This window comes from Alosa sapidissima, chromosome 7, assembly GCF_018492685.1.
Source record: "Alosa sapidissima isolate fAloSap1 chromosome 7, fAloSap1.pri, whole genome shotgun sequence".
Lineage (NCBI taxonomy): Eukaryota > Metazoa > Chordata > Actinopteri > Clupeiformes > Clupeidae > Alosa > Alosa sapidissima.
This window is the reverse complement of record NC_055963.1, coordinates 27,078,475-27,100,131: the sequence shown is the minus strand read 5'-3', so window position 1 is coordinate 27,100,131 and position 21,657 is coordinate 27,078,475. Positions and strand designations below refer to the sequence as shown.

Here is a 21,657-nt window from a genome sequence, read left to right as displayed (position 1 = left end):
GATAGATCAGGCTGCAGTTGTCGTTGTCCATGACCAGCATATGACTTGGCAGGGCCATGGCAAGCCGTTTTAACATTTTAAGTTATGGCAAGCCATTTCTACTGGATAAACTTGAAAGCAGAGGAAAGTTTGACATTGTGTGTGCATCCATGGCAAGCCGTTTTTACATTTAAAGTTATGGCAAGCCACCTGCAATAAGAATTATGCCTAGAACCAATGAAACTACAGGTATTGATAATAAATTGAATATAGCCTACAGTTCAATTTCATGTGTTCAAATTTGTTTAATCAATCAAAAAAGCAATTTTTTCATGCTTTTGACCATTGGTTTGGGCATTTTGTTTGAAAAACAACGTAGGCTACTGTTTTGGCACCGGGATCATTTTAAAGGTAACAATTTAACACCAGTATTGGAGAAAACCCAAACGATACCCAACCCTACTTCTATGCTTTGCCATTAGCAAGTTGGCGGGAAGTGGGCACAGAATAACACAGAATAACCTCCCCTGAGTCTCAGTTGCGTCCAGAGGTGCGTGCGTGCGTGTGCACCCACCCACCTCCGCTTGTCGTGAGGCAGAACGCCGTCTCTGGCTCGGCCTGTGTTAAAGAGATGGCTGTTAACAGCCAGATTCCATTTTATTTTTATAGAGCTTTTAAAAAGGCTCCCGCACAAAGCACTTCGCTCAAGTTCAAGGCCTGGGCAGTGCAGCCAAGATTCCAGCAGCGCCTTGTGCTGGTGCTGGGGCTCCCCCAGATATAAATAACACGCTGAATGTTTGTTTTTGATGTGCCACCTTATGTTAGACAAAGCTACATAGGTACACCAGTGTTATACTCCAAGGTTCTTCTGAGTCGGTTGTAAGTTAGTAAGTTTGGGTATCCCAAAGACTGTTTTAGAAATTATTTTTTATTTCATGTGTTCGATTTGAGTAAATCTTCTTATTTTATCTGTTTGATTTGAGTAAATAATGTGCATACCATTTGTCTTCCTGAGTTGTTTTCCTGAGTCATTTCTCCAAGTTATAATCAGGAAGTTGCAAAATGGAATGCCCCAAAAGTCGTATTCCGACTCGTCAGCTCGTTGGAACCCTGAGTACCCCCGTTATTGTTATGTTTGTTTGTTTGTTGTTATTGTTTGTTTGTGTCAATTGTTATTGATGCCATAGCATTATGTATTCTGCTCAGATCCTCCAGCAAGAAGACTTCAACAAGAAGCCAGGCCGCATGAGCGCCAAGCCCATAAACTTTGACGTGGTCTTGAAGCTGAGCAAGACCAACCTACAGGAGAAAGCCTTCAAGGTGAGCTTCTGTGAAACACTTCTCATAAAAGAGGTGGATTAATTCTCCATATGTAACCGCTTATAAATTAGATGACCAAGATGTCTCCTTTCTAACTATGGACCATGGAGTTTGATGTCCTGAATTCACCTTTGACATGCACCTCATGTCATATGGAATAAACCCTTTAAGCGGTCTTAGACTGCCATTGATATTACTCATCATCTTCCCTGTCGCTCAGCTTATAACTAAATAATGAAACAAACAGATAAGCGAAATAAAGGTGATGAAGAAAGGGAGCTGACATTTTGTCGCTCTCGTCTCGTTTTGTCTTTCACCAATTATCACTTTCTTTCTAAGTTAGTCAGTCTGTGTCTGTCTTCCTCTCTTTCCTTTTCACTCTCTCTACTTTCTTCCTCTCCTCTTTCCTTTTCACTCTCTCTACTTTCTTCCTCTCCTCTTTCCTTTTCACTCTCCCTACTTTCTTCCTTTCTCCCTGTTGGTGCACTCAGAATCAGAATCAGTTTTTTTTATTGGCCAAGTACTTACATATACAAGGAATTTTACTTTGGTAGGTGTTAAACTCTCTGTACATTCAACAAATAGACATGTAGTAGTAAAACAATAGACAAGAGTAATAAAGACATACTGTGCAATATATACAACAATATTCATGTAGGCACATATCAACGTATTAACATAATATACAATATACATATAAGGTATGGAATGGAGTGGAGTGGATATAAAGTGCAGAAGTAATGGTGCAAATGTATGCATGTAATGTGTGCAAGATGCATATTGGGATGATAGGTGTGTAATGTCAGGGATAAGTGGGTGAATGGCCAAAGACCTCACTTAACTGCAGTTCAGTACAGTGATGGCAGAGGGAAAGAAGCTGTTCTTGTGTCTGGTTGTTTTTGTGCGCAGGGATCTGTAGGGAGGGGAGGAGGTTAAAGAGTGTGTATGCAGGGTCTCTCTTTCTCTCTCTCTCGCTCTCTCGCTCTCTCTCTCTCTCTCCCTCTCCCTCTTCCCCTCCCTCTCGCTCTTCTTGCTCTCACTATGTCTTGCTGATCGGGTGTAACTGGATTGAGGGCAAAGCTGAAGGCCCTTGAACGTGGCCGACAAGCGAGAGGGGTGAGTGGCCACGCCTGCCGCTGCTGCCAAGAGGATTGCCACGCGGGGCTTGGGCGATTATCCCTCTTGCCCGGCTGGCAACGCCGCGCTCATGCCAGCCTCCTCCCCCACATCCCCAGCCCGCGCCAGGCTCACCCAGACCTGGGCTTACGGTGGGGGGGGGGGGGCAAGTAGAGGGCATTGGTAGTGCCGACCCGATCACAACTGTCCAGGCCAACCAGGGGAGGGGGAGCCCAGCCTGCTTAGCTTCCCTGCCCCACGACCAGACCCCGGGCTGGGTCGTCAGACGGCAACACTCCACCCCCTTTGCCCTCCTCCGAGCACCCAGGGGCCCATCTAACCATTGAGCCTGCCGAGCGGCTCAGGTCTCAATCCGCGTCTAAAAGCGGGGCAGGATTAGCAGGAGAAGGTGCCAGGCGCTGTAAGCCCTCGCATAAGCGACATGTCAGCAAGCCTGCCAGGCCAGGGCACCAGGTGACAGGTGCGCCTCTAAGCTGATTGAGGGCCCCCAAGCTGTTCCGCTGGCTGCCTGGGCCGTCCCCCGCCAGACCTCCCCGGCCGCCCGCCCGCCCGCCCGGCTGCCTGACCGCCGGAGGTCAGGCTTCCAGGAACAGCCATTGTCCACAGGGTGTGTGTGTGTGTGTGTGTGTGTGTGTGGGATTACTATGAGTGATGGCGTGGCGCTGGAACTGCTAATGTTCTGGCCAGCCGCAACCACACTCGCCCCTCCCTGTCTCCGGTTTCCCTCTCTTATTTTATTTTCTCCCCCCCCCCCCCCCCCCTTTTGCCTCTCGTTTCTTCTATTAATGTACATTTATCCCTTTACTCCGTCAGACCTGTCTCAATGCACATTTATCCCTGTCTCTCTCCAGTTGTTCTTCTCTTCTCTCTGAAGAGTCATAGGACTGAATGTGATTTGTAGACCTATGTGTCTTTTTTTTTTTTTTTTTCATCTGTGGTATTTTTCTTTGCTATGTTCCAGGACGGCCTGATCGAGCAGATCTACGACCTCATGCTGGAGTACTTCCACACGCAGGCGTGCACCATCGGCTTCCCTGAGCTGGCTCTCCCCACAGTCATCCAGGTAACACGACACCCGGCCCCCCTCGCCACCACAAAAAACGTCTGGAATTTGCATCAAATGTAGATTTACATGATCTTACTGAATTCATTTGTTTGTTTTACATCTCTAATTTAAAGAGAATTTTATTTTACCTTTTTCTACCATGATACAGCCATATATGCTGGTATGGCATTTAACTAATAAAAATGACCATTACTGCTATTACCCCAGCCTCATGCCTGGGTCTGGGCCCCTCCCAGTGCCCCATACGCAGCCTGGTGCAGCAAGGCCTGTGGATGCCGGTGGGGCATATGGAATGGGTGGATGGTGACGGGGAATGGCTGCTCTTTGGGTTGTTCTTCCACTTTGAAGAGCTATTTGTGAACCACAGCCCCCCCCCCCCCACCCCCCACCCCAAACCAAACAGCCAGGCTACGGCAACTGGCCGCTCTCACAAAAGACAAACGAGCTGGTCAGTCTGGGCTGCCGCCTTTGAGTTAAATATACCAGCAGGAATATAAACGCACATAAACGCGCGTGTAAAACACACACACACACACACACACACACACACACACACACACACACACACACACACACACGCCCATCTGAGCCCACCACTGACCAACACAGGGGATGCTTGCCCAACACCGCACCGAACCCGAGAAAGATGTCAGACAGAAAGATGAGAGAGAGAGAAAAACAGATGGAGACACGCAGGGAGAGGGGAGAATGCCTGCACTCCTTTGGTGTTGTTTTTTTATCACCCTGGCAACTGCCCGGCCCATATTCTGTTTGAGAGGCACCCAGCCCGGGACATCCAGCCCCCATGTCCCAAGTCCAGCTTCCTCTCCTCTTTTCTCATCCCATCCCTGCTTCTCTCTCTCTCTCTCGTTTTCTCTCTCTCGTTTTCTCTCTCTCGTTTTCTCTCTCTCGTTTTCTCTCGCTCTCTTCCTTCCATCCTCTCCCACATCATCCTTTCTCCCGAGCCAGGGGAAGAGAAGAATGCCGCCACGCACATTAAACCCATCTTGGGCTTTCATGGAGAGGCAGACAGTGAATGTTTACCCATTGGCTAAGATGATTTAACAGGCTATTTGAGTGTCTACCAGCAGTCTCATTCGCCTAATACATGTTTTAGGAGTTCACCCGTGAACCCAGGCAGAAAATTACAGCTACACGATGCATACCTTCAGCATGTCGGCCTCAAAAGACAAAGGCAGATTTCCCCATGTAAACAAACACTCCGTCTGGATTTAGACACTTAGCTAAGTGCAACAGGCTGAAGGTTGACGGAGTGTTTTGTGGTAGACCCATTTTTGCTCTGTGTTTATGCTCTGCCCCTTCCTCTCTCATTTCTTATAACTATTGTCATCCTTTCTTTTCCTTCCCTCTTTGTGTCTTGTCTGTCGCTACCTCCTCTCCATCTTCCTCCTTCTCTTCACCCTTCTCCTTTTCACCCCCCCGTTTGCCCCTCTGTCTTTCTTTCAATCTGGGCAGCTGAAGGCTTTCCTGAAGGAATGCAAAGTGGCCAATCACTGCAAGCCGATCCGGCAGCTCCTGGAGAAGATACAGGAGAACAGCGGCCACATCACGAGCAGGAGGCAGCGAGCCGCGTTTGCCGTGGCCGACGGCACCGCCGTGGTGAGTGAGACTCTGTATGCCTGTGGTATGTGAGTGTGTCTGTCTGTGTCTGTGTGTGTGTGTGTCCGCCAGAATGTCTGGACAGGTCAGCCGCACCGTATCCCAGAAGCCTGCATTCCACCTCCACGGCAACACCTACGTCTGTCTTTCCCATCAGCCTCTCTGCCTCTTCCTCCCCTGCCGCCCCGAGTGCGCTGCGAGTTTGAGTTCACCAACAACACACACGCACTCGCACGCATCTGAAAATACACCCGTTTATTTATAATTTGCCACAGTTAGCGCGTCCTCCCCTCTGCTACGGCTGCCTGCGACGCCACTATTTTTACCTTCCTGTCTCTGTCCTCAGCGAGAGAATGAGATCGAGAGAGCGAGCGAGCGAGGGAGGGAGGGAGGGAGTGGGGCTGTTGTCTTCTCTGCTCGATAAAGGTCGCCGAAGTGCCGCTGTTGTTACAAGGAATAGTGCATTTTATATATTTCCTCACAGGGCCTGTAAAACATATGATTCTTTTTTTTTCTTCTTTTTTTTGAGGGGGAGTGGGTTTGGTTTGGCAAGTGGTATGAAAACATTTCCCCTGCCTTGAACTCTCCTTGAATTCTTTCCTTGCAAAAAAGACAGCGAGAGAGAGAGAAAGAGAGAGAGAGAGAAAGAAAGTGAAGGAAAAGAAAAGCCGTTGCGGACAGCTGTTGCTACAGTTGTCTGACCTGCTGGCCCCAGACGTGGGTAGGGAGCTATTTATTTTTGTAAAGAGGGGGGGCCGAATAAAAAAAATAAAATAAAAATTAAATCCTCATCATCGCCGCCGCCACCACCACCACCACCACCACCACCACAGTCACCACCACCCACCTTCAGGCGCTCCACCCTGCCCCGCCCTGCCTGGCCTCACCTCTCCCCAACCTCGCACAGGTGTCAGCTGGCCTTCGCATGCGCGCACACACACACACACACACACAAACACACACGCCAGATGAGTCCCAGCTGCCTGTGTGTGTCTGTCTCTGTGCATATGTGTTGCCCACAGGCCCTGCTGTGGTCCTTCCACCCACGGGGACCAAACAGGAAGTCCGTGAGCTAATTCAGACGCAGCCGAGCTGAAGACGTTTAACTGTCATACGAGCCCTCCGCCTGTGTGTGTGTGTGTGTGTGTGTCTGTCTTCACACATCCCTTTGTGTATTTGTCTGTCTCTGTCTGTGTGTGTTTCTTCATCCATGCAATACTGAACAGTTGAAACTAAAGACTGCGGTGAGACTGGAGCTTGGCTAGAGAAGACATGCGTGGATGGATGGGTGGATGGATGGCGAGCTAGCTTAAATGAGCGGGTGGCAGAGAGCTCTTCAGCTCTGGCTGTTGGGATCAATGTGAGGGGGCGAGCTAGCTTAAATGAGCGGGTGGCAGAGAGCTCTTCAGCTCTGGCTGTTGGGATCAATGTGAGGGAAGATGGAGTGGTGGCGGATATAGCCATCAGCGTCCCCAGCAGTAAACATTGGCGGGAGGGGAGAGGAGAGGAGCGGAGGGGTGGCGTGGGGGGGGGGGGGGGGGTAGCAGAGCTTGTTTCCGTTGCAATTAGCGGCCGTGATGGTTTGGCAGCAGGATGGGTAGCAGGATGACGAGGGGAGGGGGTGGTTAGCGGGTGGCGGTGGGGGAGGACACAGGCTGCTAATGAGGGTGGAGGGAGAAGCAGGAGCGACAGAGGGCGGGTGGGGGTGTGGGGTAAGGCAGCTTGGAGAGGGAGGTGGAGGCTGTTCAATCCATCCTACACAGGGCTGAGTGACATTCGAATGAGTTGACAGTCGTATTCAAAGTGGTCTCTTAATTTTGAATGTGATCGTCAACTCATTCGAATGTCACTCAGCAACTGTAGGATGACATCAGATAAATGTGCAGTGGTCTCTTCATTTTTTCCAGAGCTGTATATGTGTGTGATGTATATGAGGTCTATGATATATGTATGGATGGACATTTTGTTTATGATGCCACTACCAGGTTGGATTGCACCTCAGAGCAGTGTACTGGCAGGCAGGTAGGGAGAGGTTGAGGGATGGAGGAAAGCTCATCCTAAGAGTGCTGTATGTAAAATGGCTCACCATGTGCAAGTGGGACTGGAGGATGTTATGACGGAGGAGGGTGGGGGGGGGTACAGAGCACAAGAACGATAGAGGGGTGAAAGAAAGAGGGAGGTGAGGATGGGTGAGGTGCCATTTCCTGTGAGCCAGCTCTCAGCAGCATCCATCTTTCGCTGCCCCCCCCCCCCCCACACACACACACACACACACACACTCTCCTTCCATTTTCATCCAATCCCCAGCCAGGCCCAGCGCCCTGATAAATATTTAAGGCCGTTTAAGGCTGAAATTAAAGAGGGGGCTCTGAGCGCGTGTAATGTAGACCGGCAGTGGAGCGGGTGGGGTCGGGGTGGTGCTGGTGCTGGCGGAGGAGGTGGGGTGGGGCTGCGGAGGCGCAGGCCAGCGAGGCAGACAGTGTGGCACCGCACCGCCCCGCGTCTGTCGCCGGGCTCCCGGTCGCCTGGAGACGTCCTTCGGAGCCGCCGGAGCAGCATGGCAACCTTGTCGCCAGGCGCTCGGCTAGCCCATCACCACCACCACCCCCCTCCTCCAACCTCCACACACCTTCCCACCAGCCGTCGTCCGCACGCTGCTGGAAAAGGACATCCTCTTGGCCTGTCGCCCTGCACATTTGTCCAACAAACGGGAGAAATTTAATTAATATCACCTTCACCCGCCCCTCGCCATGCCGCGCAGGTGGTCGTGGGCTGCAGGTGGCAGTGGTGGATTCTCGCCCCCCACCCTCCAAACACCCCAACTCCCGTCTCTCTCTCTCTCTCTCTCTCTCTCTCTCTCTCTCCATCCCTTTCTCCCTCACACTCTTCTCTCCCCTTGCTTCTTTCCTTTCTCATTCTCTTTTCTTTTTTCTCCCTTTCTTTCTCTCCCTCTATTTTTCTTTCCCTCCCTCCCTTCTCTCTTCCTCTCGTTCGCTCACTGTGCCAGCGCTGGTGTTCATTACAGCTCCATTTATTCTTAATTATTGTGTATTTTCTGCCGCGGTGATAAGAGGTTTTCTGTGTCCTCGTCCACGCGGCGTCTGGCCATAATTGTCTTTGCCAGTGCCATCATCTGTGAATTCTTAACTTGTACTGGGACTTTTATTGAGTATTATGCGAAGTCCTGGAAATAAACGTAAGCAATGTGGCATGTGCGTTGTGAGAGTGCGTTGTTGTAGCAAAAGAGGGATCACTGGATCCGGAGCACACAGATGTTTGAGTTGCTTAACTTAATGTGAAAAAGGTGCAAACATTTCTAGAGGTACAATCTGTGATTGTAGTCCAATGCACTGGTTTTTCAAATTCACTAAATTGCAACTCATCGTCCTTTAGCTGTCTATTCTCTCTGTGAGCTGTAAACAGATTCCAGTGTTCTCAGGCCAGGCTCTGTAAATACTGTAGGCAACAAACACCATGGCTCGGATGGAGTCATACACTATTCTAGCCAATCAACATGGTGCTTTGGGCTCAAATATCAACCAAGGCTGTAACTAACCAAATAACTGATAAATTGAATCTTATGTATGCCCGTGCTTCAGTGATATAGACCCTTTCAATCTGTTCCTAGAGCGTTTCCGGGTTTAAGCGTTGAAAACCAATGCAGATACTTTGAAATGAAAATTAATCGGACTTTAGCTTAATTCTCTACAAAATGTAATTATAAATGTGCCAGCACCCCTGTTTGGTTCAATGCGTTAATTTTCAGTGCTAGTATTCACTTTACTTCAGTTTTGTCCCAGCATGACTATGAACTAGTGCAGTGGGCTTGTGGATGTACCCACAACCATACAGTACATAAAAAAAGTCATGCTTAAATTAATCATATACAATCGTATAATAAAATACATCTTCTATTCAACATCTTATGTGCATTTTGACCATTTGAGTAAGTGGTAACACTTAAAAATACAATTGCATACAATCTTCTAATGCACATAAAATTGTGATTTGAGAAAGGGGGTGGATTAACTCTCTATTTGCATATATACAATGCGATTAAAGTGGATAGAGGCAGCTTTTCCGCATTTGTTGCTTTTCTACCTACGTGTTTCCGTAAATGTTGCCCTGACGACCCTACGTTTTGATCCCACAGCTGTGTAGAACTCTTCCCTTGATTAGGAGAATTATTTGCACAATTCTTGGAAATGCTTGAAGATGCAAGTTTATTAAGCTTAGATTTCATTAGACCTCATACTTGGAAGTTCATGATCACAAAATGTATACTCAGCGTCTGTGATAAGATGAGTCATTTGTACTTGTTTTCAAGTCACTAATCCTGGGTCTCCAACAGTGCTATGTGACTATGTGAATAAGATAATTAGTAAAACTAAGCTACTTTCTTGTTTTAGAGTTTTTATATTTTTTATGAACCAAAAATGAAAGTTTAGGGTAATTACACCAACACAGTAAATAATTTTGTTAGTTTGAACTAAAGTTAGCAAAATCTCCTCCCACAGAGCCTCCTTTCTTAGCAAGTACCTATGTGCTTAATGACATTGCTGCCTAATCAGCTATATACTGTACGTGTGAACTTGTACTGTTTAACGCAGATTTAAATCAATCAATTTAATTAGATGTTGCAGGCTTCAGGTCAATAAGTCAACAACCTTCCACTAGAATTGCAGACTATACCTTTATTATCATACAGCTGTCTACACGGTAGGTAAGGAATGCCATTTGTGCTGGTGCTGGAGCCGGAAGACCCAGAAATCCAACTCCAACCAGGTTAACTGCTCAGCTTTCCTCTTGGCTGGGCAGGCCTTCCTTTCTGAGGACGACTCGGGAGCCATTCCGTTTCATGGATGAGTTGATGTGTTTCATTTCGTGTTTTTAATGGAATCGCGCCGCAGCGTTTCTATTCCGTGGCTCCTTCGGACCGCCTCGTTTTTCACCCTGCTGTCGGCTGCGCAGCAAATTGTTATAAATAAGTTTAGATAACTGATGACTGAAGCCACAATCTATTATCGTCTATTGGATTTGGAGGTCAGATAATCTTGTTTAACCTGATCAATATCATCCTCAAAGACCTTTACGGGGGGAGGCTGGCAGCGGTCCACTCTCCTGTCTCCCCGCGCTCTCTGTCTCTGGGTTTCGCCCAACCTTAAGCGTCCTCAAGACTCCTCTAGAGCCATCTAGAACCATCAGAAGACTAACACTACTCTTAACAAATAGTGAGAAGAGTGAGAAGAACACTCCTGTGATCTCCCCTTGATGGTAAAGGATACATTGGCATAGTCAGCCGTTTCAGAAGTAATAGCTGTCTGATATTTTCAAAAATATAATGCATAACACATAATGTGTGTGTGTGTGTGGGAAAATGCACATTTGTATGAGAGTGCAACCATGCTTTGTGTTTTATGTACTTCTGGGGGGAAATATTATCTTGGGTCATTATCATTCCTCCGCATATGTGTGAGCAGTGAGCACGTGTGTGTGTGTGTGTGTGTGTGTGTGTGTGTGTGTGTGTGTGTGTGCTTGCACATGTGTGTGGTGTGTCTCTATGTGTGTGCGTGTGCTTGCACGTGTGTGTGTGCGCGCGCGCGCTTGCACTTGTGTGTTTATATGTATAATTGTGTGGTTGTGTGTGTGTGGATATATATTTCATGGGCTCTTGCTTGTCATGGTTGCTTTTGGCAGACTGCCTGGGAGAAGCAGACGCGAGAGGAAGGCACCCCCCTCACCAAGTACTACATCCAGTGGAAGAAGCTCCGCGAGAAGGAGGTCCAGATGGAGATCTCCGGCAAGGAGAGGGTAATGACCATCCGTGGGACGCCACCCGCCGCACATAAAGCATCCACAGCAACTAGCGCTGGGCCGGGCACCACCGGCAGCGCTTATCGCTCATCAGACTGGCCCCAGATCAGTGGGTGTGCTCCTTCTGCAGCACCTGGGGCTGGCTGGGGGAAAATCATTAGCAGTACTGAATGAAATGGAAACAGCACACAGCTAGACGAGGTATAACTGTGTATTGGCAGGAATCTGTTGAGTTATAACCGGCATTGCGCATCATGACAGAGATAAAGATTTAATGCATTGAAATGCTTGAAGATGATCTCTATTGCAATTTTTTTAGATCTAATTTCAGGAAAGCGGTCATAGTATAACTAACTGACTTACCACCATATGTTAAAAATTCTGCGATATGCGCTTGCATTTATCCCAGTTCCTGTAGCATTCTACATTCATGGCACTACTTTTTATGCAATCGAATCGAAAGAGTTAATATTTGCCTTTACCTACTAAAATGGATTTGGAGGAATTTAGAAGCAATGCAGTATTCAAGAAACATAATGTCAGGAGATACTGTGTATCAATATTTTCTCACATTCCTACTATCCTGCCGTTTTTGGCCTGTTGGTGGTAATTGAATTGAGATGGGTCAAAGTCGTAACTGAATTTTGAATCTCTAGTTTTACAACATGTATTGAGGAATATATATATATATATATATAAGGTGCAGATTTACAGATTTCTGACATTTATGGATATTTAGTGCAAAAGAAATACAACACATAGAGCCCTTTTCTCTTTGTGGCGTTCAGTGCTCTGGTGGTGGAGTGAGTGGAGGGTGTGCTCAGAACAACACGACCCACAGCGCTGGTTTCTGGGAAGCGGCAGCTTGGCAGAGTGGGCGGCTCAGGAAGAGCATTATAAAAACGGGCCGCCGGTCTTGCCGCTCAGACTTTGATGTGCCGCACCCCCCCCCCCCCACCTCCGTACACCCCCCCTCCAACCTCACCCACCACCCCCAGGCAAAGATCTGATTACTGGCCGCCAGCCTCCTCCACCCCCCTTCCTCCTCTCCGCTTCTATTCTCCCCTCCCTCCGCTTTTCTGCACAGGGGAGCGGCTCCAGAGGCCAGGCTGCCGCCGGCGCTATTGGAGCAGGCTGGCCCTGCAGACCACCACACACACACACACACACACACACACACAGAGAGGCAGAAAGTCATCCGACCGGTTACTAGCACCGTTGATGCACTGCAGACAGGCAGGGCCAGTGATTGGGAGAAGCCCTGGTCGATCTGAAGCACACACACACACACACACACACACACACACACTAGAAATCAAAGGTGCCCGGTGGTCATGCTGATGCGTGAGACACCAAGGAGTTTTACCCAAGACAGGAAGCCGAGGGGTCATATCTGTCCGAGATTATGAGTTTAATGAGACAGAGTTTAAACTGTCAGGATCAGGAGGTCTGACTGACCATAGAGCTGGATAGCTGAATAGTTTTGTGATCCCATGGAGTCTGCTCTTATGTACATCTTTAAAGGGAAGCTGTTAAAACTCAACACTATAAAAGTCTGTACTTAGAAAGGCATCAAGTTGAAGGATGGCCTTTGTGAAGGTTAACCGAGGGCTAATTGACAGTTATGCTCTTTGTAGCTATTTATAAGACTCTTAGTATTCTAACTTTTTCTGTTCCAGAGCCTTCGCCTATATGTAGCTAAAGCTGTATGGCTGCATTAGAATGGTGGGCTTGTATGGCGCAAGGGGGTGTTACGTTACTGTGCTACGAGTACTGTTGTAGATAACCCAAGCTATATGTGAATGCGTAAGCATAACCGCTGATCCCGCGGTTCATTAGTGGCGAGAAGCCGAGGTGCTAATTGCCTCCAGTGAGACTTTTGTGTGCTCTAATGTCTTTACGAATGCAGGTACTGTTCTCCACACCGCTGCGTCAGTCCACATTAATGCCCTCAGCTGTGGTGTATATGTGAATGACATTTCTTATTGCTCCTTACACGTGCACAGGTTGGTTAGGAAAAGAGCAACTGATGTGGCCTCTGACTGGGTGTGTCACGCTTGTCTTATTTATTTATTTATTCATTCATTTATTTATTTATTTTTGATCATCCTAGATGATGGACCTGAACCTGCCTGAGATCAATCGCAAGCTGATCAAGGAGAAGAAGAAGGACAAGAAGGAGTTCAAGGGCCTGTTCGAGTCGGACAGTGACGATGACGGGACCGAGCCCGTGCTCAAAATCAAAGGTAGACCTCACCTTCACCTGTCCCTGCCTGATACATCAGCTATTTCCGCCCCCTATTTACACGTATGTGTCATTTAATATTAATTTCTATACAAACCAAGATGGCACATTCCTAAAGAAACGCAAGCACCCACCTCAAAAGTGTATCTAAATTAGCTATGTACCAAAAATTACATTTTACTCGAAGAGCTATAAACAGTGTTGTAAGGTTGCGTATACAAATCTTTTTGGAGCTCCAGTGGAATTTTGATTTCGCGACGAGAATTCTCGCTCTAACCATTGATGTCGAGTGAGTGGGCGGAAATAGGGCACCCACCAGCCCAGCACCAAACCCCGAGCACGGTAAACAAAATTGGATTTTTAAGGCAGCAAATGCTCCCGAAGAACCAAACAAGATTTTGTTGATATCTACATCAACACCTATGGCTACTGAAAAATGTAAAGTTCATTTATCAAATGTTATTTTGAAGTATTAAAAACATGTTTAAGAATTTTCAAACGAAAGGGGGGGGGGGGTAATTGGTGCTTTTATGATACATCTGCTAGCTATATGATTCACTTATCTTCCCATATGGAGCACTATCTTAACATTGTTCGTAATTGCTTTCCTTCTACTATGTATTGAATGTTTATTTGATGTAAATAGTTGCACATACAGCCTCCCTACACACTAACTTGACTGTATGTGTGTGTGTCACAAGCATGTTCAGCCGAGCCTCCGGTGTGTGTTCGCCCATTAGTGGCTAGTTGTGCGTAGCTTTTCCTAAGGCCCACCCATTGCGTTGCATGTAAATCTTGGCTGTGCTGAAAACCTCTGTAGGTGGATTGGAAAATGAGGCTGTGCGGGGGAGGGGAGTTTGTGTTGACCTCCCTGCAATGCCTGCTCCGGTCACTGGGAGGCTGTGTTCCATTGCAGTGTGCTTGTCTGTTGGGACCCTCTGACTCTGTAACTGGAACTGAATGAATGTGTTTTTGTTTGGGTCAAATCACCCAGTACCCAGTAGTGCGACACTCCAACATTATCACAGCATGTACTTTGTGTACTTTTATGGTGCGCACAGAGAGATGGGGAAATCCCTTTTAGTGTATTTGCATCCATTTCTAATGTCGTTTTTTTTTTTTTTTGGTGTAAACCATGACTAACCAGGCCTTCCACCCTGGCGTCAGTGCTCCAAAGCTAACAGGAAGGAGCGAAAGGTCTAGCACGCTAATGTGTGGTATTCGCTCCGCACAGCCAGTACCCCCCCCCCCCCCAGCCACACAAAATGATTATTTCGGTTAGTGGGTGACCTCTCTCTTGCGCTCTCTCTCTCTCTCTCTCTCTCTCTCTCCTCTCTCTCTCTCTCTCTCTCTCTCTCTCTCTCTCTCTCTCTCTCTCTCTCTGCTGCTTCCTCTTGAAAACTGTGGATGGATGTGAGCATGCAAGCTTTTTTTTGTGTGTGAACGAGAGCGTATCAATGTAGGGTTCAGTAAGCCTGTGAGTGTTTATGTGCGAGAGAAGGAAAATGTACCAATGTAGGGTTCAGTGAGCGTGTGTGTGTGTGTGTGTGAGTGAGTGAGTGTGAATAGGGCTCTGTGGAGGGTTGCTCAGCTGCCATGGTTGCTGCCCCCGCCCTTAACCCCACCATATCAGGACTTCCGTCTGTGGGTCGCCTCCAGGCCAGTGGCGCGAGCCAAGTCCTCCGGCCGGCCTGTCTGTGGTCTGAGGGGGAACAAAACGACAGAGGGAAGAAGGGAGGGGTTAAAAAAAGGAGAGGGGGAAGAAATGATGATGGCGGCGGGAGGGAGGGAGGGAGTGAAGGAGGGGACTTTTCGGCGCATCTGGTCCTCATTGCGCTGGAGTCCCCGCGAACCGGTGGCGCGAGCGAGTGGTCGGCCGGGCCGGGAGACGCTCTCACAGGAAGAGCTCTCCTCCTGGCAGGCTTGGATCCCGGCGGGGGAGCCTAACTGGAACCAGCCCGCTGGAAACATGTCAGCGGCCGGCCGGCTGCTCCCTCTGCTCCCCCCTGCTCTGCTCCTCCCCACCCCATCCTGCTCCCCTCCCCTCCCCTCTCCTCTCCTCTGCCGCTTAACTGCCTCCCCACACAGCCAACACCCCCCCCAGCCTCCTCTCTCTCTCACCTCCCCACTGAGAGCCAAGCCCCAGACACACACTCTCACATACACACTCAGTCTTACTGATAATATCAATATAAAAAGGTGAAAATACACACATTCGCTGTGAACTAGTGCACTGAATCTCTCACCACACAAACTTTCATGAAAATAGTGCATATGTACCCCATACCCACATACCAAACTACACACACACTAACCCAGATACCCCTTACCCCTGCAACCTCATGCAAAGCTCTGTATTTGAAACCTGAGTAGGATGATCTGGTGGGGGGAACAAAGTTGAGGTTGGAAGGACTTAAAGGTAGAAATATGTTCATACCGAAAAAGACACGCACACAATCGTGCGCTCACACGTGCGCTCACACGCTTGCGGCCGTCGTGTAAAATCCAGAAACCCCCTCAAACAATCCCTCTCGCTCGCCCGAGCACAGGGTTTCCAGGCAAACAACGGCCTCTAATCATCACTGTCCAAACCCCTGTCTGGATGAGAGGCAAAGATCATGGATAGGAAGAGATTGAAGAGAGAGAGAGAGAGAGAGAACGAGAAGGAGAGAGAGAAAGAGATGAGGAGGGAGTGAGAGACGACTGTTCTAGGAAGTGGTCCAGGAAGGTTTCTGAAAACAATTAAAGGCTTTTGGGCGCTCCCGGGGAGGAGAGGGGGGCCTGGCGGCTCTCTGCTGGCTAGAGCTCGCTCCGGCGGCTGGGCTCTGCTGGGCTCTGCTGGGCTCTGCTCTCCCAGCGCGGGTGGCGGAGGCATAATTAGGAGCTTGTGTGGCGTCGAGCGGACAAACCCAGGGAGGGAGGGAGGAGGGAGGCGGAGGAGCGTGCGGTGAGACAGAGGTGTAGGGTGGGGGTTGGGAATTGGCCGGGTAGTGTGCAAGGGTCACACACAAACAAACATGTGCGCACACGCACTCACCCATTTCTCTCTCTCTCTCTCTTACACAAACATGCAAGCGCGCCCACAGACACACACATGCGCACACTCACATGCGCGTACACACACACACACACACACACACACACACACACACACACACACACACACACACACACAAACACACAAACACATATACTAACATGCGTGTGCACACACACACACCGTTCCTATTCACAGCTTATTGCTCTGCTGTTTTGTGTACAAAGGGGAGAGTTTTCACAACACACTGCCTGATCCGCCTGCCTGTCTGTCCATCTCTGTCTCTCTGTCTGTCTCTCTCTCTCTGTCTGTCTCTCTCTCTCTCTCTGTCTGTCTCTCTCTCTCTCTCTCTCTGTCTGTCTCTGGTTGTCTGCTGGAATACCCAGCTACGTTCCTCAGTTTCTGTGTTAATTAAGGCCATCCCTCACTTTGGTACAGCCAGCCAGTCCCCCCCCGCCCCTCCTTCCCATGGTGTGAGTCATGAGTTTCACGAGGTGGTTAGTGCGCCGTCAGGCCCACTTGTGAGCTTCGCTGGAGCAATGATGGGCCCATCAGTTAGTCATCCCCCCCCCCCCCCCCCCTCCACACACACACACACACTCCCACTATCTCCACCCCCCTGTGTTTCCATGCCTGGATCGGTTGTGAGCTCTGGCTTTTATAAGGTTTATATAGAGGCGAGTCCTGGTCAATTCTCACTATATGTTGGTGTTAGTGTTGTGGTTCTGGTAGGTGTGTCCTTTAAATAGCTCCTGTGGTTTGGCTTTACGCGTGTGCTGCTGTTCGGCCCATACAGCACGGGGGGTTAAGCAGTAATCCGCCTCTTTGTTTAGATCAGTGGGTCAATACTGCCTGTGCCACCTACTGCAAAAGCGCCGGCTTTAGGAAGCTTGTGTGTGTGTGTGTGTGTGTGTGTGTGTGTTTGTTTGTTTGTGTGTAAGTCATTCTAGATCTTTTTTTGTTTTGTGTCTGTGCTGCTTTGAATCAGTGAACACTTGTGAAGACTGTGTATGTGTGTGTGGGTGCGGGGGTGGGGGGGGGGGTTAGGGATTGGACATGTCCTTATGCTTGTTCCTGCATGTCTCTGTTGCATCAACACATATATCGCATATGTGCAAGTGCATTTGTTTGATTGTGTTTTTTTGTTTTCCATTTCAGTTTTGGTGAGTGTGTGTGTGGGTTTTTTTTTTCTGTTATTTTTGTCCGTAGTATTCACACACCTACCTACATTTTTGTGTTTGTGCGCGTGTGCCTCTAATTCCTGTTTATGTACCTATGTGTGTTATATTGTGTGTGTGTGTGTGTGTGTGTGTGTGTGCTCCCTTGTGTATATTTTTTGCTGTGTGTGTGTGTGTGTTTGGACCACGCCGCCTGCCCTGGCCCCCGTCTCCCGGCGCTGTGCTTCCCTCAGCCTCCCTGCCGCTGTGGCGGCGCGGTAATTAGACGGGTGCGAGCGCATGGCAGAGGAAGTGTCCGCGCCGCTCACCTCCCAGGCAGCGTCTAATCAAATCCCACTTCAAAGCGCCGGGATTTCTTTTCCCCGGCCCACTCCTTCACTGCCGCTCCGACACCACACACCCCCCCCCCCCCCCCCCCAACCCCCCCCCGTCTCTCTGCTTCCCCTGGGCAGTGCGTGGTGCGGCACGCTGGAGAAGCCTCCGGATTAGCTGACACACATTTGTAGCTGTCAGAAGTGTGGTGGTGGAGGTGGAGGAGCTTCTGCTGCTGCTGCTGCTGCTGCTGCTGCTATCTCCATCCCTCCCCTGGCTTCAGCCGGCTCCAGCTGATTTATTTACACCCTGTGTGCCGCAGGTTGCCCACTAGCATGCTGATGGATCATGAAGTCAATACAATAGATTCAGATTTTTTTTTTGTTTGTTGATTTTTTTGAGATCCTTATTATATTTTGATTCTACAGGAATTGTTTGATGTTGAATGCACTTTAGTTTAGTTTAGGAGCCTTGTTTTTTTATTTGAGAGCTGAGGTGTGGATAGGAAACAGTATGGAAGTAGCTTACAGGAGATCTCCTGAGCCACAGAGCAGCGCTTGTTTACTTAGTATCAGTATCAGCTCTCCCCACCTCCCCCTCACATCTTACTGCCTCCCCTTCACTACCGCTTTACAGGAGCCTTCTGGATCCTCAGGGCTGGACAACGTGGAGTTCTTCTGTAGAATGTTCTTGTGTAGAACCCCAGAAACCGTTTCTCAGTTTCCTCAATGTTTTCTACTTACAGAAAAAGCTGGGGAGGGTGATTCAGATGAGGACGATGGCGAGCTGGAGGACCTGTCGGACCTTAGTGGTGATGACGATGATGACGATGATTATGGTGGAGAGGAAGACTCGGATGATGATGACGAACCCTCAGGTCAGTGATTTCCATCTCCCTTTTGGTCATAATGTATTTATTGGGTCAGATCCATCACTTGGCTCTCGTCCGGCCAAAGAGTAAATATTAGCAGCATAGGACTGAGCTCTAGGTTAGTGAGAGGGCGACAGCATGGCCCTTTTGAGACAGAAGGGTGGGGCATTAGACCGAGTCGGTGGGTGTGGTGGTGGGATGGGGGCAAGTTTGAGTTTTCAAACGTTAATTAAGGCTCTGGAACCCTCAGCAGCAGCCCACCCCCACACTAATTCCGTCTGGCTCCCCTCTCCCTTCCTGTGGGTGGGGAACTTCCCTCCTGCCACAGCTCTCTCTCTCTCTCTTTTCCTCTCTTCCCTCTCTCCATCTATCTCTCTCTTCCTCTTTTCCCTCTCCGTCTATCTTACTCTTTCCCCCTCTCTCACTCTCTCTTCCTTCCCCTCTCCATCATTCTCTCTCCTCCTCCCCCTCTCTCTCTGTCGCTCTTTAGGCCAAGGCCCTATGAGGCCCGTGTGCATCCAAACAGCCAAGAGCGAGAGCTCTTCCCAACTTTTCCACACTCACTCCACTTCCCTCCCTCCCTCACACCCCCCCCCCCCCCCTCTCTCTCTCTCTCTCTCTCTCTCTCTCCCACCACAGGCTCGAAAGGGAAGGCACCCAAGAAACTGTCAAGCGTGGACCTGCAGGAGATCGCCGAGGGAGACGAGGACGTGGTGGAGGACTTGGAGCTGTCTGACCAGGACTGAACAGCAGGACCGTAGCCCCAAAGGGACCAGAATGTACTGGATTGACCCTGAGGGGGCAGGGAGGGGGGGTGGCAGTGTCTCTCTTTCTCTCTCTCTCTCTCTGGAGGATTCCTCCGAGTGTTCAGCTGTTGCACAGTGGAAACGCAGCCGGCTGAGAAGGCAAGGACTTTGTGTGTAACAAGACCAGAAATTGTATTATACTGATATAACATGCGATAGCGATGTTTTGTGTATAAATATTCTGAGGTTCTTTTGTTAACTATGTACAGTATATAAGAATTTGGTTATGTTATCATGAGATCTACATGTTCTCTTTTTTCCTGTTTGTCCCCCTACGCACGCGCGCGCGCGCACACACACACACACACACACACACACACACACACACACACACACACACACAAACACGGTTTGATTTTTATTTTTTAAGTAAAAAAAACAACTAACTTACCTGTATGGCTGTGTGTATTCTTCCCCCCAAAAACCAACAGTACATTTAGGAAATGGCCAGGAAATGGATGGGTAGATAAGATTTAGAGGTTCAAAGTGGATATTGGTGGCCTGTTTTCTTAATCAGTGAAAGGATTTCCATGGCAAGTTGAAAGAAGAGGCCAAAAAGTATAAACATTATTTCTGGAAATGTCAAACATGGAAAAACATATATGCGAATATGCTAGGGGATATTACCATTACAATGTGTCTGCTGCCTTATAATGTAGTTAAAAAGAATTTCTGTCCAATTCTAAATGGGTTGATGCTATCCCAAATGTCTAAAAGAATGCATAATGAAACGATTTTGAGTAATTTGTGTATCTACTTTTATTAGACAACAGAGATTTTGCTTCCTAAATACTTTGGGTGTATTTAATTGGCTGTTGAATTGGTGGCTACATAAAACTCTAATTTGCCATTTTTTGAAAGATGCAGCCTGTTTATTGTGATTTTGCCTTCAAATGTATATGTACTTTCTTGTCCTTAAAGCAAAAGCTTTTTTCAGTTCCCAAGCAAGTTTGGGAATGACTTTTAACTGTATTTTATGGATCTTGAGCTGATCAGCTTATAAATGTTTCAATAGCGGCACAACATTGCATTATATTGCTTGGGTTCCCTATTCAGGGTTCACATGGGTCCTGGAAATCTTGGAATGTATAAATTTAAGAAAAACAAGTCAAGAGTTTTGAAAGTTTCTGAAAATAGACATGGGTCATTGAAAGGCTTAACTTTATATATTTCGTGTTAGAAAAGGCAATAGATAGTCTTCCATCAGTATTCCACGGCACAATTGAGAAATGTTGAAAATGTTCAGGTTCACATTCAGGCATCTTTTCAATTGTCTGTGAGAAATACTCTGTAATGATGATTAACCTTGAAATGGGGTCCTTGAATTCGAGTGAATTGAGCCTGTAAATTCTTTGAGTCTCAATGATGTTGAATATGTGGGAACTGTTAGTGCTCAAAGATGCACATCACTCTGACTTACTAAGAAAGCCTATGAGGCCTACTTTGGATAAAATTGGTGACCAAGCCAAACCCTGCACTCATATTTGTTGTGCAATATGTGCAGTCAACTTGAGAGCAACAAACAACAAACCACCTGCAATGCATTACCATGTTAAGATTAGTCCAGGAAGCAACACAATGTGCAGTATCATTATGTGATTATATACATATCGCATAATTATAAGGAAGTTACTTTAATGTTTCTCCAAATTCCTGTGTGATGGAACAAATGTGAATCCTGTCATTAGTTTGTTTTTCAAGAAGAAACATTTTGTGTTACAGGTCAATCCATTTCCAAATTAGTATAAAGTAAAACCTATGTAAACATATCATCCAGAGAGGATTCTCCAAGACTACAGGTGAAGCAGTAGTCGTGGTAATCTAGGTGCCTATTAATGTGCAGATAACGAGCATCAATCAATTTTTCATTATTGCTCCGGCTCTATCTGTTATCAGTAGTCTTTGTGTAGAATCTGTGTGTGTGTGTGCATGCCAGTCTGCCGTGTGCCTGCGGACAGACTCGGAGGCCCTGGCTGGTGTCAGGAGGCTGGGTGGGTGTGTGGGGGTGAGGAGATGACTGCGGGCAGGAGGCTCCAGTCTGCCAGGGGCCTCTCTGATCGCACGCCAGCCGGCTCAGCCCAGGTGGGAGACTGGGAACAGAGAGCAGGCTGTTCCCTCGCCAAAAAAACCCTCTCGCCGTCACCGCCGCTGCCTGACACCCCTCCTCCTCCTCCTCCATCCTTCTCTCTCTCTCCTGCTTTCCCTCTCCTGTATTCTGCCTTTCTGGTGGTGAACGCTAGGCTGCTGTGTTGGGAGGAAAACCGCCCCTCGT

At 48.2% G+C, this 21,657-nt stretch overlaps 1 protein-coding gene across 1 annotated transcript in view; it reads left to right on the top strand.

The window, feature by feature from the left end:
• Window positions 1-20,245, top strand: part of noc2l (NOC2-like nucleolar associated transcriptional repressor) — a 36,448-nt gene extending 16,203 nt beyond the window's left edge. The window contains exons 13-19 of the mRNA XM_042097894.1: window positions 1,186-1,299; window positions 3,398-3,499; window positions 4,979-5,122; window positions 10,820-10,933; window positions 13,050-13,182; window positions 18,454-18,585; window positions 19,219-20,245. Of these exons, the coding sequence (XP_041953828.1) occupies window positions 1,186-1,299; window positions 3,398-3,499; window positions 4,979-5,122; window positions 10,820-10,933; window positions 13,050-13,182; window positions 18,454-18,585; window positions 19,219-19,325 (846 nt within the window). The 3' untranslated portion in view covers window positions 19,326-20,245. The remainder of the gene's footprint in view (window positions 1-1,185; window positions 1,300-3,397; window positions 3,500-4,978; window positions 5,123-10,819; window positions 10,934-13,049; window positions 13,183-18,453; window positions 18,586-19,218) is intronic.
• Window positions 20,246-21,657: the final 1,412 nt, after the last annotated feature.